This window comes from Lichenostomus cassidix, chromosome 2 (genome assembly GCF_008360975.1).
Source record: "Lichenostomus cassidix isolate B80296 chromosome 2, HeHo_3.0, whole genome shotgun sequence".
In the NCBI taxonomy this organism is placed as follows: domain Eukaryota; kingdom Metazoa; phylum Chordata; class Aves; order Passeriformes; family Meliphagidae; genus Lichenostomus; species Lichenostomus cassidix.
The window spans coordinates 58,343,626-58,359,558 of NC_139482.1; the positions used below are offsets into that span (position 1 = coordinate 58,343,626).

The window sequence follows — 15,933 nt, forward strand, 5'->3', positions numbered from 1 at the left end:
CAACTCCTGGCCTGTGCAGGACATCACAAGAGTCTCACCATGTGCCTGACAGCATTGTCCAAATGCTTCTTGAACTCTCCCAGGCTTGGTGCTGTGAACACTTCCCTCCCTGGGGAGCTGTTCCAGTGCCCAACCACCCTCTGGGTGAAGAACCTTTTATTGGTAACCAACCTAAACATCCCCTATCTCAGCTTTATATCATTTCCTCAAATCCTGTCACAGGTCACCAAAGAGATCAGTGCCTGTCCCTCCTCTTCCCGTCATGAGGAAGTTTTAACTGCAATGAGGTCTCCCCTCAGTCTTCTCCAGGCTGAGCAGACCAAGTGACCTCAGACACTCCTCATATGGCTTCTCCTCAAGGCCCTTCACCATCCTCATTGCCCTCCTTTGGACACTCTCTCATAGCTCAATGTCTTTGTTACACTGTGGCACCCAAAGCTGCCCTCAGCACTCAACGTGAGGCTGACTCTGCCCAGTGCAGAGCAGAGCAGGACAATCCCCTCCCTTGCCCAGCTGGTGTTGCTGTGCCTGATGCACCCCGGGACATGGTTGGGCCTGCTGGCTGCCAGGGCACTACTGACTCATGTTCAACTTGCCACCGACCAGGACCTCCAGGACCCTTTCTGTGGCACTGCTCTCCAGCATCTCATTCCCCAGTCTGTCCATACATCCGGGGTTGCCCCATCCCAGATGCAGAATCCAGCACTTGCCCTTGTTCAGTTTCATATGGCTGGTGATTGCATGTCTTTCTAATAAAAACTGACAGGAATAACAAGCATTAATTGTAAGATAAATTAAAGTATCTCAAATTTACCAGAAGGAATAAAATTCAAAAATATTTGTAAAATGTATGAGTTTGAAGTGTCTGTATTACATAGCCAATACGATATGGGAGGTAAGGAGGAAATTGCAATGCACATGGTTTAATTGAGAATGGATTCTTCAACGAATTATTTTCAAATAGGTTGACAGATGTTCTTATGAAGATCCTGTGCTGTTTTTTGAAAATGTCTGTAATTTTCCATAAATCAGAATCTCTACATAAAATGTAAAATAGACTAAACCATAACCATTTGTGTTGCTATCATCCTGAAGACAGAATCACTTTAACATTTGCAATCATTTTCTAGTATTAATTATTAGTAAAGGAGTGTAAAGTTTTATATATTTTGTTCTTTTAGACAAAACACATATTACATGGAATCATAGAACCATGTTCTATTTTTTTTTTAAAGAATCGTGTAAGAAAATACACAAAATGGGAATTATGAATGTATAGTTCTGTTGTTAATTGGAGCTGGAAAAATAGTCCACTATCCCGGAACATTGAGGTGAACTGCTGAATAAGACACTGTACCCTAAGCGATATTTTCCATGTATGGATCAAAAATTATGAGAAAGTAATTTCTTAAAGCAAGCTTAATATATGTGTGGGTCAGTAGTTGAAGTGGAATGGTGAGTTTATTTTAACATAGTAATTCATGTAAATTCATAGTAATTTCAGGTCAAAAAGACTAGCTAATCCCCAAATTATTTTGTATGCTTCATTATAGATGTGAACAGAAAGACAGGCATAATGTCAGTAGAGGTGAGTTAGCTATGAAACAAGCAGACAAGCAGAAAACTTGTCAGGCCTGTATTGTAATTTCTGCTCTTTCAGACCTTACAGGGCTTGGACACAAGTGCATAATGAACACCAGGTATTATTCTATCAAGAAATCTGGCTGGTGTACAATGTTCTTTTCAGGATCATTTCTATGAGGGTGATGCACTGAATAACTGAGGTCAAAGAGAATTGTTCACTGGTTTCTGATCACTTCTTTAAATGCGGTTTTCCTGACCAAAAAGCAATCTGCAAACTTGGATAATGTGGCGGTTCCAGTGGCTTGGCTCATATCTCTGTTGTGGTTATAGGTACATAGATTTAAGACTTTATGGATTGAATCTCCAAGCAAGGCTTTTAAATGTACCTTGGTTGGAGTAGTTGCTATCTCCCTTGCTGTTGTTTTGCCAAAGGATTCTGTGGAGATTGAAGTTAGTCCAGTGGGTGTCTTTAGGTAGGATGCTCCCTGCTCCACTCTGTTTTACAAGAGTTTAGAGTTTGGAACTACCCAAGGCCTTTGTGGTTTTGAGATCACAGATGTAAGTTAGGGGAAAAAGAGACACATCCTTGTTATAGGTCAGAAAATGGATGTTACTGAAGTCAGAGAATGCCATATCACAAAATGTGTTAGAAAGTGCTGTTTCAGAAAAGAAAGCTCCAATCTCATGGTTTTGCAAGCGTCTGTTATTCTGGAGCCTCTGTGCTTTCAGTTATACTGAGGAAGAAAACTGTGAAAATACTTACATAGCTATTTCATTCTTCTCCCCAAGTGTGTCAAAGTTGTAGATAATTTTTTCCTTGACTCCCGAAGTTTAATGTGACTATAAATTATGTAATCCATTAGATACTACAGAGGGAAGTAATGTGGTTTTCCGGACTCATTTAAAAGAAAAAGACAATATTGCTATTGGTTGTTATCATGCTCAAGGACAGTTGGGGGGGGGGTGTGGATGCTTTATAAACTCTAAATTAAATAAGGTTCCTGTGGCAAAATAAAATTGGTTTTTTAATTCTGATCAGCAGTATGTAAAAGAGAAATGGGGAAGATGATTGGTAGGTGAGGGAAGAGAAATGAAATAAAGACATTAATCTGACTGCCTTGACACATGTTATTATTCACTGTGCTCATGAAGGAAGAGTATTTGAACAGTAACAGATCCATGTTATTGTTACTAAAGGCAGCCCTGTATATTGGAATGATTTTGAATCATGGGAGCAAGAAAACAAAGGCAGGAGAACTTTTCTGGTTATATATTGAGGCTGAGACCTTCAGTGGAACTGCTGGAATCTGCAGATCTGTCACAGTATTAGGCTGGGACTATTAAGAACTTTGAAGGTGAAAACTGACTTTATAAAACTGAAAGTTGAGTCTAAAGGAAGTTAGTAATACCTTCTGTTGGGACAAGTTTTGTCCCTTTTATTCCTAGATGAAAATCTGAGAATATTCAATTTAAGTAGCTTCTAAGTAATCTCTAATATAAATACCTCAGTGATATTGTGGTTTTCCTTCACAATAAACATTGTAGACCTATGATACCATGCTTGAAAAGACAACAAACAAGTTTTGGGCTACATTAAAATCATCTGAAAGACAGGCAATTATCACCTGAATATGAAAAGAGGATCACGAGATAAGTGCAATATATATGTGTGAGCCTACAATGTTTAGCTTTTGTTATAGCTATTTCATTTGTAAAGTTATTTTTCTAAAGCATATTCTATTTATAAAAATTTATTATTAGGTTACCCCTACTTTTACCCTATTTTCACACTGTTACTTGCAGGAAAAAAAAATTGTTTTTCTAAGGTAGTCAACACAAAATTCTGTGCTGGTTTATTTGTGCAGAAAATATTTTAAACAGTTTTAGATTCATTCTGTACTACAGGGTTTGTTGGGTTTTTTTTAGTTGGTTGGTTAATTTTTTACTTTCTATTGTTCTTTAAGGGATATCTCATTATAAAGTACAATTATAATCCACAGTATAGTCCACTTAAAGCATTAGAAAAAGTTTCATTATTGCTAAAAATCAATGCACAAGAAAAAGAGTAAAAACACCAAGGTCGCTAACTTACCTTTGTTAATGTAGTTCCAGACTGTTGTAAAAGAAGCCTTTATTATTACTATATTAATCATATAATATTAATCGTATAATATGCATCTTGGATGACCTGTGTCCCTTTAATAAATCTCAGTAATCAAAAATCTGAGGCCCAGAAAAATGAGAGAGAGAAAGGAAATAAATAGAGCAAAGTGTGTGTTACTTGCATATCTGCTTGTGGGAGGCAGAAGTAATGAAATTGTGGTGATGTAATGTTTCTTCTCTGCTAACATTGTCTGTGTGTGCTGTCCTAAGAAATGTCATTAGTTGATGCTGGTTTCTGGTTCCTGTTTTTATAAATATCTTGGACACTACCTGTCTCTTTAGAAGCAATTAATTACTTATGCATACTTTAGTAACAAGCTTGAAATAACTCACTTAGAAATGAAGTATTTGCTTATTTCGGGAAACCCTTCCATCCTGTCATACTTGTGTGTATCAGCATATATATGGTTTTACAGTATTTAAGTCAGTCCTGCAGCAGTATTGTAATTCATTCTTCATCAGATGTTCATACACTTTTCCCGCTAAAGATAAAAAAAGTGTCTCCTTTTTATCTCCTATATAATGTGGTATTTCTACAAGTTACTGAAATAGAAAACTGAAAATTTGCTCTTACAGTCATATGCATGTATTTTTAGTGGCCCACATCAGCATAGGATCTAACTTACCCTCCTTATCTATCTCATCTCATCTCATCTCATCTCATCTCATCTCATCTCATCTCATCTCAATCTCCCTAAATTTGTTTAAGTGCTGCAAACTAAGAACAGTCTTTCCCTGTATGTCAAACCTGGGAGAAGTGCAGGAATAAGCTATGAGTCTGATGTTGCTATCAGACTCCTGGAAGATCTTTTCATGCTAATTTGTATGGTGACTTTGGAAAGAGAATTGAATTTTTTCAGAAAGAATTAAAATATATCCTATGCAGATCTGTGAGGATGTTTGAAAGCAGTAGTGCTGCTGCACAGGAAACAAAATGATATGATAGTGCATTTGCCTAAGTTCAGAGAGGGTTTTGAGTGGCTTTTTATGATGTGATTTTGGCAGCATTATTGGTACAGTAAAAGAACTGGGGAATCAGCACACTGAAGAGAAAGAGCAGGGGAAGAAAAGTTTTTATATTGGTCAAAGGATACTTGAAAGGGATGTTGGACTAAGCTGAGGGAACATAAATAGGGGTACGAAGCTATGGCAAGAAAGAAATTCTGGGGAGATGCATGTAAATATGTAGTTTAGGAACTGAAATAGTCCACTGGAGGTGATAAAGGAGAAGGAGCTTTTGGACTCCTTATTTTCTGTTGTCATGTCTAGACATGAAGAGGCCTGCTTTACCCTCTGCTCTGTACTGCATAGAGGTGAGCTGGGAACCATGCTGCTTCTTTATTTCAAAAGCTTTTTATTCATACCATGGGACTCATGCCAGCTCTAGAAGTTGAAGAGATTACCATTGGAGCAGCCTGAATTCCTTGTCCTGTCCTGCATCTCTGTGTTTTGAAATTTTACATATTTCTGGGTGTTAGGGATCTGAGTTAAACTGCACTTCTTGTTCTAGAAAGACAGAAGTCATCACTAAGCAACCTTAACTCGGTAATTATGACGTTTCTGTCTGTATATTTAGATTCCATACAAAATAGTCAAAAGATGTTTAGATTTAGCTCAACTACACTTAGGGGCATCCTGGGAATGTTGGAGCATTTCTTCATGTGCATCTTGAGAAGTTTCATTTGATGTTTTTCTGTGTCAGGAGTTTTCAGCATTTCCCCAGTCAGGAGAGTTTTGGTTTTGTACAAAAAAATTAAACTTTTGTGGAAAGGTAGGAAAGAAGCCATAATTTTCTATAATAATAAAAAGTTGAAAACTGTCAGTGCATTGTGTAAGGGAAGCTGTCTTCATTCTTCATCCACTCTAGCTTAGTGTGCAGCCAGCATTTTGGTGAAAGTCTGAGGGTAAAAGATGAGTGATTTTCTGTCATATACTTTTACTGAGTGTTATTACAGTAATTTCAGTCAAAATGAATACAAGAGAAATAGTCTTCAGTAACAAAAAGCAAGAGTTGAACTTTTTCTGGGTTTTGTATGGTTTTCTTCCTAGATCCAAAGTTTCCGTAATCCAAACTCAAATGCTTTTGTCTTCTTCTTGCACAATACTGCGTTATATTAGTTTTTTTAAAGCAATATTTTTAGTAATCACTTTGGTATCTCTTTTTAGTAATACTTTGATACCTCTTTTTAATTTATGATCACATTTCTCCAAATAAGTTTTTATAGTATTTTAAATACTTTGACTGTTGCAGCTGTAGTACCAGAAAATAAGTCCTAGTAAGTTGGTGTTTTGGATTGTAGGTTGGTTGGTTTGGAATTTGGATTGATGCTTTCATATGAGAGAGGTTTTTTTCCCCCACTGCAAATACAAGAAATATCAGTGGAGGTTAGAGGGTGAAATTTCCTCTACTAAGGGAGAAATTTTCTGTGGCAAAGGCATGTTCAGTTACTGAGCAAATCTATACTAAAATAAATATCTTTTTAAATGTAATTTCTCTTAGTTTTAAAGCCCTGTTTTAAACTCAGAGAATCAAGTTCTATTACATATTACCTATAGTAGTTGAATAGAATTGTCTGTCCAGAAGTAACTTTCTCATACTGAAAGCAAAATTTACTGTTCTTGTTTGAAGATGGACAATGATCAAAATATTGTTTTCTTGACTCTTTAGTGGTCTTAACTAAAGCATAGGTAGAGACCTGACAGAAGTAATAACATTAATCTAATAACTTTAATGATTCAGAAATGTCCAGATGTCAGAAATTTTTGCTAGTAACAGAAGTTACCACTTTTATCACTAAGTTGCTTAACATTTCAGTGAAAATAAAAACTATGTAAAGAAAGAAAATACATCGTTCATTTTGCATGATCAAAAATTACTAAATTGACCTATAGTTTCCAGAAGTTAAAATAAAGAAATAAAATACTGCAGTCATGTAGCTGTTTAGTTCCCAGCATGCAGGAAACATAAACAGATCTTTCCAGTTTAGCTGGAAACAACAGAAACGATGCCTAAATACGTCACTGGTAGAGACTACAAGCAAGGAGATCTTGCAGTTGTCTCCTCTTTACACATTTTCCAGCATGCAGTGCTTTCCCTTCCCCAGCTATGAGATACGTAGTCATTGATTTTAACATAATAAAACTTTGAACCAATTTTTGACTCATCCCTGCATAAAAGACAAAGGGCATTTTTCTCCTGTCCCTGCCCACCCTCCATAGGATACAGCTGAGAAACTCTATTTAACAGCTGAAATCACTGAAAGCTCTTTGACTAACTTCAGTAGGAGCTGGATTAAGCAGGTTTTGTCTTTGAACTATGCTCCTAAGACAATATTTTTTTCCTTTCCCTTGGCATTAAATGGCATATCACCTATTAAATTTCCACAATCAAGGCAATGAGAGTATTAGCATCAAAAGAAATGGAAAAATAATATATGATTCTTCTTTAAACTGACTTCCTTCACACCTAATCTCCTATAAGGTGAGACTGCATGTACCTGCTAGAATAGTAGACAAGTCTTTGCAAGATTGTAGCCTGATCTCTAAGTTTTGTTATCTGCATTCTAAAATATTATTTATGATATATTGTGCAAAAATTAAACCTAATCTGAATTGTTTACACATTCCACTGATGTTTCACAGATTAGTGTTTATTATTTATTAAGGATATTTTTCTTAATATTGTTAATATATATGTTAATTATTTCCTGTAATATTTAATATCCTAATCTGCATACACTGCTCTTCATACCTACAGTTTCATTAACAGAGTGGGGAGAGAATATGTTTGTACCTGCATTCAGCTTTTTTAATCAGTAGTTTCTTTCTTTCTCCCATAACATTTCTAATATGGCTTATTTATTAATATTGCTTTACAGAAAAAACAGAGAACCAAGGATCTGTCCCAGCTGTTTCATTCCTATAATCCATATGATCATAAGGTAAGAAAAAAATATAGTGTCTGTGTTTGTTGTTAAGAAAAATTCCAAGTATTTGTGGTAATTATATTTCTTGTTTAGTGCAAAATTGAGAAGAAAATATAAAATTGAAAGTGCTGAGGTATTCATGTTACTTAAATTCTGCTGTCACATAAATGTTTCTTTGTTTCTTTACGCCAAGCTTGAAAAGGTGCATTTTCTGATTTGTGAAACCAATTATTCGCATTACCCTCACAGAAGTGTAATTTCTAGACTGACACTAAATCCTGCAAAGTGACCATATGTGGTATTGGATTCCCCTCTTTTTTCACTCTCTGTTTAGGAACTATGTTATCCTAGAGTATGTTGCTTAGCCTGTTGTGTCAATTAGGCCCAGAGATACATGATCGTAGTGAATTATCTATTGATCATGGAAGCATTGTTAGAAGAGGCTGCTGTGTGAACATCCTGGTGGTTGTCTGGGAGAAGAAGTAGAAATACACATCATCATTATAACTTGGTCCCCATTTGTAACACCTGAGAATCCTGGTAAAAAAAGAAAACAACAAACAACCCAACTTGTTTATTATATTTCATCCTGTAGGGAAAATAAAGGTCTTTTCTCTAAGGATATTGCAATATGAAATTAAAAAAAAAAATAAAGTTGTTACAAGAAGATTTTGGAGATCCAAGAGACAGAGATCACAGTATTGCTGTGCTATAACTATGTCATGGGGTTCTTTTAGATGTTATGCCAAAGAGAGCAGTAAGCAGCAGATTGAAGGGGAGTTAAGTAGGTTTTGAAATATTTTCATGGAGTTCCTCCTGTCTTGGATGCCACTGTGGACATATTGTTTAAACAAATGCACAAAACCCTTTAAAAATTTGTAAGCAGTATGAGCTGTCTGTCTTTGCTGCTTCAGTTTTGAGAAGTGTGAGTGATTTTGCAAGTATCCATTGAAACAAAGAAAGATTTTAAACATTTCTGTTGATGTTGTTGTTGTTTAGACATTTCAAAGGAAAGTTCTGAACTCTGTCTCGTCTTTTCCTGGCCATGTACCAAATACATTGGGGAAAACAGCTAGGTTTTATATTTGGGAGAAGAAGGTGGCAGAAGTATGTATGTGCATCTGTCTCTTTGTATGAACACATGCACATGTATGCAATATATGTGTAACTACATGTGAGAAAGAAATACAGTATGTAAATTAATTGATTACATTTATCAGGCAGGTTGTTGCTGTCAGAGTTCTGTAATTACCAGCAACTTGAAAATATAGTTTAAAAAACCATTGTAAAGCAGCAGTTATATTCTATAATTTTAAGAATTATATCTAATTTCAAGTTAAATTCATCTCTTCTTGGTACTTTTTTTATAAATAGTCTTACAGTATTTATAAGGATTGGTAAAGCTTATTTTAACAGCCTGTTAATGGAGAAACATGAACAATGAAGAAAACTAGTGTGATGAGATTCTGAATGGGATTGTTGCTTTTTTTGAATTGAAGCATTTTAAGGTAAATGTAATACTAAGTAAATTAAGATCTAATAAGGAGATGCAACTGATGAACTAGAAACTTTGATATTCCTCTCCATGTCTTAATTCTCCTGTATGAAACACTTTTTATTCATAATACAAGGAAATTCCATTATTCTTTTATTAGCCCTTTTAATGGAACTTGGCCATTTGTACGTCTTGCTGTCTTCCTGCTTATATGCTTTGTGGCATTATATCAAAGTATTCTCAAATGATTTTGGCTGCAGTTCTGAGGACTTCTGCACTCTTTACAAATTAGTCATCAAGCAATGTGGAATTGAATATAAATGCTTAAATATATTCTCTTTTGATCTTTGTTTTAGGACCTTTAATATATTATTAAAAGTAGCACAATTGTTTGATAGGTGATTTTTGTAGCTCCACTATTTTGTTGCTTCCAAGTACATTCTGTATGTATATCTAAGAGTAAAAGTGGAGGGGAATGGACAAGTGACAGTTTTTATTAAAGTTATGGCCTTTCCTTATTTTCCATTTGACAGTGAAGGTTTTCCTTCTCTTAACAACTTCCTATTTGTGGTGGCTGCAACAAGCTCACTGCAGATCTCTTGCTCCTTGCTTTAAATTTCCATCTCAGCTTCCAATTTCACAGTTGTTGCAGTCTAGGGGAGGACTTTTAATTTTTATATTAGAGCTAACATTAGTTGGGAATACATTTATATGAAGTGGAGATCTGTATTAGCTTTGCTCTAGTTCTGTTTTTTTAGATTTATATAGCCAAAGGATTTGAGGGTGAAGGTACATGTTGTTAGCTATTTTGTAGATTATTTTCAGGAAGTGTAAAAAGGTGATTTCATGATGGCTTTGTGAGTGTTGGTGATGCAGGATCATGGCATGAGTGTTTGGAATAAGTGGCTTCCAGGATTATTATTTTGTTGATAAGAAGATTTTTCTCGGAGAACCTTTCTAAAATAGAAAGGAGATAAACTTAAGGGTATGTTGGTACTTAGTAGTAGTAGTTAAAACAGATATAAAAATCTCATGAACTGCAGTGGCTGAAACAGGACTTGCTACAAAGATTTGATAGTACTTCATCTTCTTATAATGGCCTATCTCATAGAAAGGGGAAAAGTCAATCAGAAAATGAGAAATTGTTCATTCTTCCACGCTTGCGTTTCACTGGCTAAACCAGAAAGTGATGTTTTGAGGATGTAGCTATACTAACCTTACTAACCTTATTATTATTATATATGCATGGACAAGACAGCAGTAGCTCTTTGAACCAGTAGCTGTTCCTGAAAATTTTACCTCAATATATATTTGCCCTTCTAGTTTATCTTACAGCATCCTGAAAGACATTTAAATGTTTGTGGTTCTTCATTCCCAGATGAAAAGCCAGAGCTTTTATAGTGGTGGAAACAATTATTTACTTTTCCTTCCACACTAAGGTGTTCAGTTTTAGCTTTTATCCACTAAGGCTTTAATTCAGCAGCAGAGGGGACAGATCTTTCAAATTCTTCCTACAGAAGGGATGGAAAAGCAGGAGATACTCTGCTTCTGTTGATACCAGGGGAGAATTAGCTAAGCTCCTGTACTTAATGCCTAAACAAGTATAAGTTACCATCTAGTTGCCCTTCTCATTGTTCAGATGAAACCACTCAACAGCAAAACTCAAAAATTGCCCTTTGGTTGTACACTTATCCTATCCAGGGGGATTTGAACCTGCTCTCTTTAACCTAGTGTCACTATTGTGCTTTACAGAGCTTCTGACTGCAGTACTTGTGGGTCTTTCGGCTACTGTGCCACAGACAAAGCTCATTTTAGCATCAGTCTTGAATGCCTGGCAAATATATTGAATTCTTGATGTCAGACACATACAAAGAACTCCCATTTCTCAGATCTTTCTTTTGTTGTTGTTAAGTATCTTCTAAAATTAATTCTTTTCAAAACTAAGTAGTTATTTAGGAAATGCTGAGCGATATCTCGTTCCAGGTGTGTGATTTCCGTTTGTTCAAACTTATTTCAGTTAGCATGTGTAAAAATACATAGAACTCTATTTGTAGATGGAGCCATTCCTTGTTCTGAAATACTTTGCTTTTTCCTCTGTTTATGTAGAATTGGAATATGTACAGTCTAGCTTTCTTGTTAAAGTTCTGATTGCTGTGTAACTTTTCTCTAGTTAGCAATAAAGTAGCTCTTCCCACTATATGTACAGTTTATCTTTTCCTAGGACCATCAGAAAAAGATGATAAAATTGACTTCCTTATAAAGCTGTACCAAAAACTCCTTTAGTGCTTTAAAATTTAAAAGGAGTTAAATGAGGAGCTGTATGCTGGCCAGTTTTCTATAAGCTCATTTAATGAAAGATTGTTTGCACACAATTTCTGCTGAATTTTTTTGCGTGTACGCTGTGAGGTTTCACTTCGCACATGGCAAGAATTTTATTCTGTCTGCAGTAGATGTGTAGTTCAAAAATAATGGAGTTGGAGCTGTCTTCTAAATTACCTTTTCTCTTTAAAATTTGTGACCCAGTCTTTTTTAAAGCTGTTAAAGTAGTCGGTATAATAAGTTACCTGGTCAAAACAACAGGTTTTATAAGCTTAATAGGAGTTTCAGGATCCAGTATGCACTAAATGTCCAAATTCAGAAGTGCAAAGCCCTAGTTCCTTTTCTTCTTTTCGTCAGATACATTTAAGTATTCAGTCTAGCCCTGGAGTGATTGTTTAAAACTATAATCCTCAATTTATGCTCTGCAAAAGAATGTTTTTACATATTGTAAGCACAGTATATCAGAACTACTACTCATTTTGCTGCTTCACCTTCTTGGGAGGATACCCAGGGATACCTTAGGGCATGTCCATACATGCCTTTGGTATGGGCCTTCAGCATGGGCCACTGAGAAATCCCCTGGGAGTTGTGCTTAAAACTTAGCGCAGTATTTGTTTCTGCCTTTTTCAACCTGAATCTCTTGCTCTAGAACAGGGCATGATCTATGAAAAAATAAGGTCATGTCTTACAGCATTAGATTTATTTTAGCATATACTGTGTCCAGCCAAGTAAGAAATAAAGTCAATATTCATGTGATTTGGAAAGAGTTTTTTAAGAGATTTTCTCCCAAACTGAAGGTGTGCTCAGGATTAAAAAAATTAGTTGCTATTTCAAAATGTGCCATAATTGATGCAATTCTACTAAAATAATTAAGCCTTATGCTTTTAAATGTTCTTTATTAATGTGTTCTGGAAATGTTAAAACACTCAAAAGAGCAATATCCCCTAGACAATGCTTGTGTGTTTGGCAAGGTGTATGAACCATTGTATTACTGTACACCATTAAATTTTGTTTTGTTTTGTTTTTTGGGGTTTTTTTGGTCACATCTTAGCCTCATCAGCAATTTTGGGAAGCAGGGTGTGATGTCCTGTTGTCTTTGATAAGGGTAGACATGTTCATAGCTCACTCAAAGAACATTAATAGCAAGATTATGTAAGGTTATTCTTAAGGTACTAATGGCTGCTGCCACTTACAGACCTACAGTGTTTTCAAACAATTATGTCACTAGTACACAGACCCTATTTTTAATGAAAAATCAGTAATCTAGTGTAAGTTTCCTTAAACTGAGGTTTCTTTTGCTGAGTTCTTTAGTGCTCCTGGACAGCTGACACTTCGTGTCGGAAATTTTTCAACAGTTAAGATCCCACACATTGAAAGAGGCTGTAAGTAATGAGGGTGTGAAACTATTTTCACAATGAAACAGTCAGGAGCCACAATCAAACAGGGGGGATCTATTTTGGCACTGCCTTTGGAGGCGTATGTGTATGCTCTAAGTGGTTTTCATTGACAATAACACAGCATATTAATCATAGCAATGCCCCAAGGCTGTGGCATTGTCTAGGAATCGTCATGGGCACCTGTGTGAAGCATAAAGTATTTGAAAGCAAGTGTAAAGTGCCAGGTGAAGGGTGAGGGTTTGGGGTCAGCTGGCTTCTGATAAAAAAAACCCCTGTTTAAGCCCTGCATTCCTTCCACCTCTGTGCTGTAGCTGGTGGCCTCTGGGAACAGTAGGCTGTGACAGGGGAATGGAGGACGTGGTGGTGGCACCAAGAACCAGCAAAACTGTCTTCAGTATGGTGAGGACTCTTGTTCAACAGCAGAAACAGGTGGAGATGAGAAGTTAAGCACTTAAGTTGGGACCAATTTTCCTACTGATAAGCTGCTTCCTTTCATTTTTCTCCCATGTACAGGGACTCCTTCACAAATAAGCTAATTTGAACAAAAGAAATTCTGATGTCTATTGAAAGAAACCACTCTAACTAAAATGCCTGCTGTTGGCTATCTTTCTAATGGTAGACATCACCATACTACTCTTGTTAATTAGGTCCTAAAAGCTTTGTTTTTGAAGATGTGTCTGCACTGTGGCACAATGTGGTTTCATAAGAGGGCATGTAAATTGATGTGTTGGACACTGGTAGAGTTGAAAGTCATGCTATGAGAGTAGCTGGACTAAAATGGGACTAAAAGGACTAAAATGTAGTTGCAGCATTAAACATATCTGGCAGGTGAGATTTGCGTCTTCCTGTGTTCATAGTTCCAGATCTCTTAGACTTTGGCATCTTCTGTATTTGCTGCTGTCATCTTTAATAGCTACTGACATTACCAAGTGGTTTGTTTTACACGGCAGCTAGCATGTTTAAGTAAACCATGTTTGAATGGTTTTTGGTGTCTGGAAGTGGGACATTACAGAACTGCTGAAAGCCATAAGGAATTCTTATTGTTTTTCCCAAGGACAGTAATGTTTCTCATTTATTAACTGTGTTTTATGTGTGGTGGAAGTACTATGAATGTGTAGGTTTTACTTTTGAGCCAGAAAAATAGAAAGCAGTTTTGAGGTACTGTGTCAGCCTTCAGATTTTTTTGGTTATTACTTGGGTATATGATTCTGGAAAATAACAAAATCCTCTTAACCTGCTTTTAATTTATTCCAGGAACATCATTATACTAAATTGTAAGGCAACTGTGAGGTTGTAAAGCCTGTGATATAAGCCATGATCTTAATTTTCTAAAAGAGGTGCTCTGAATGGTTGTTTTGTAAGATGAAAAGGTTTTTTAGGTTATTGCTGAAAAGGTACAGAGCCTTTTGCTATGTCCTGCCTTGAAATAGATTTCAGATTTAATTTAATATCTCAGATGCCAGATACGACTGCTTTTTATGGAAATGCTCTTACTGTAGCCTACCTCCATTCTTCTCTGTTCCCGTCCCTCATATTCAGAGCTGCTTTTTGGAGGAGGTTACATAAAGCTGTTTTGTGCCCTTGATATGATGTGAGGCTTCAAAGAAGAGTACTGAAAGAGAAAAGCAATTTCTGTTTGGAAGAGCCATGCATTGGTCTCGTGCTAATGGCACACTTCAACGTCAGCACGATGATAGTGAAGAAAATCTAATTGCCTCAAAAGCTCCTGCTTATTCTTGACTTAACTCTAAGCTACATTGAAGTTTGTGCCATCTGTAACACAGTGAGCTAATTATATAGACAGTTTAGAAAAGGCTCTTCAAATACAAGAAATTGTTTCAGGGTTTATAGAGAATAGGCAAAGAAACAAGGCAAGAAATGCAGCAAAAGGGCTTACTTCTCCATTGACTATGCTGTAGAAAAATACATATTTGCTCTGTCTTAATTCTATAGCTGAATTGTTGCAATAAAAGAATTGTGGTTTTATTTGAAGGGTATATTGCACCCAGAAAATCAAAAACCAAAGAACCAAATTCCTGAATTTATTGCTCTAAAACAAATGCTTTGTTGCTTGGCTTTGTTTTACACAAAACCTAGAATGTAGGCAGACAAGTCTACATGATTAGTATTTTGGTTAAAACCATATTTAATGCTAGGAGCTTTTGCTGTAATTGGATATTTAAAGCATCTGATACTTGTCTGATACTGAGTTGTTTGAGATTGTTACCTCTGTTTCAGAAGGGACACTTTTCCTTTTTTAGGCTAGAGAGCTATTTTTCCTATCTTTTTAAAATAAACTTTTAAAAACTGGTTATAAAAAATGGTCTGTTAAATCATGTTTGCATCTATACACAAAGGTATATGCGTGCTATATGTTGATGTATGTGCTTAGATCTTGAGCAAGGTTTCACAGGTATCAATGCATTATTACAATATTTTCATTAGTGATCTTGAGAACAGTTCTAATAAATGAACTCATGAAACCCACATATACTCCTCACCGCATGTAAAAATACGTATACACTTTTTCAGTTAAATGATCAAGAAAACAGTGGTTATTTACTTCACAGTTTTTCTCCCTGGTGCAGCATGCAAATGCTACCTGGTATGGTAGACTGCCTCAGATAAGTATATTCTACCTCCAAAAAAATACTGAAACTTAAAATGAGAGACAAGCTTTATGGTGACATTAAATATCTGCCATATGAGCTCAAGTTAAACAAACTCTTTGATGCACATTAATGAGCACAGTGTTGTGGGAACCCATCCACGGAGGTGGGAGAAAGTTACTCATTATTTAAACCTTGCTATTGATGTAAGTAGTCATATGACCAAGCTCTTGGACTTGCTTGCTTTTAACTAAGCACTTATCAAGAAACCCAAGTTTTGGGAACTTGACTAATAGATATAACTGTCTTTATGTTCTGATCCCCATCTTCTCATTGGAAAATTGTGTACTTTAATTAATTTGGTATATTATTTAAAATTTTAGATGTTAATCAAGTAGGCATCGATACTTTTATTACTGGAATATTTTGAGTAATTGTCT

The 15,933-nt window shown here is 35.9% G+C and overlaps 1 protein-coding gene across 3 annotated transcripts in view; it reads left to right on the forward strand.

The window, feature by feature from the left end:
- CDKAL1 (CDKAL1 threonylcarbamoyladenosine tRNA methylthiotransferase) overlaps positions 1-15,933 on the forward strand; it is a 395,226-nt gene that overhangs the window by 297,749 nt on the left and 81,544 nt on the right. For all 3 annotated transcript variants that reach the window (XM_085051690.1, XM_085051691.1, XM_085051692.1), the window contains exon 13: positions 7,626-7,688. In XM_085051690.1, coding sequence (XP_084907816.1) covers positions 7,626-7,688 — 63 coding nt within the window. The remainder of the gene's footprint in view (positions 1-7,625; positions 7,689-15,933) is intronic.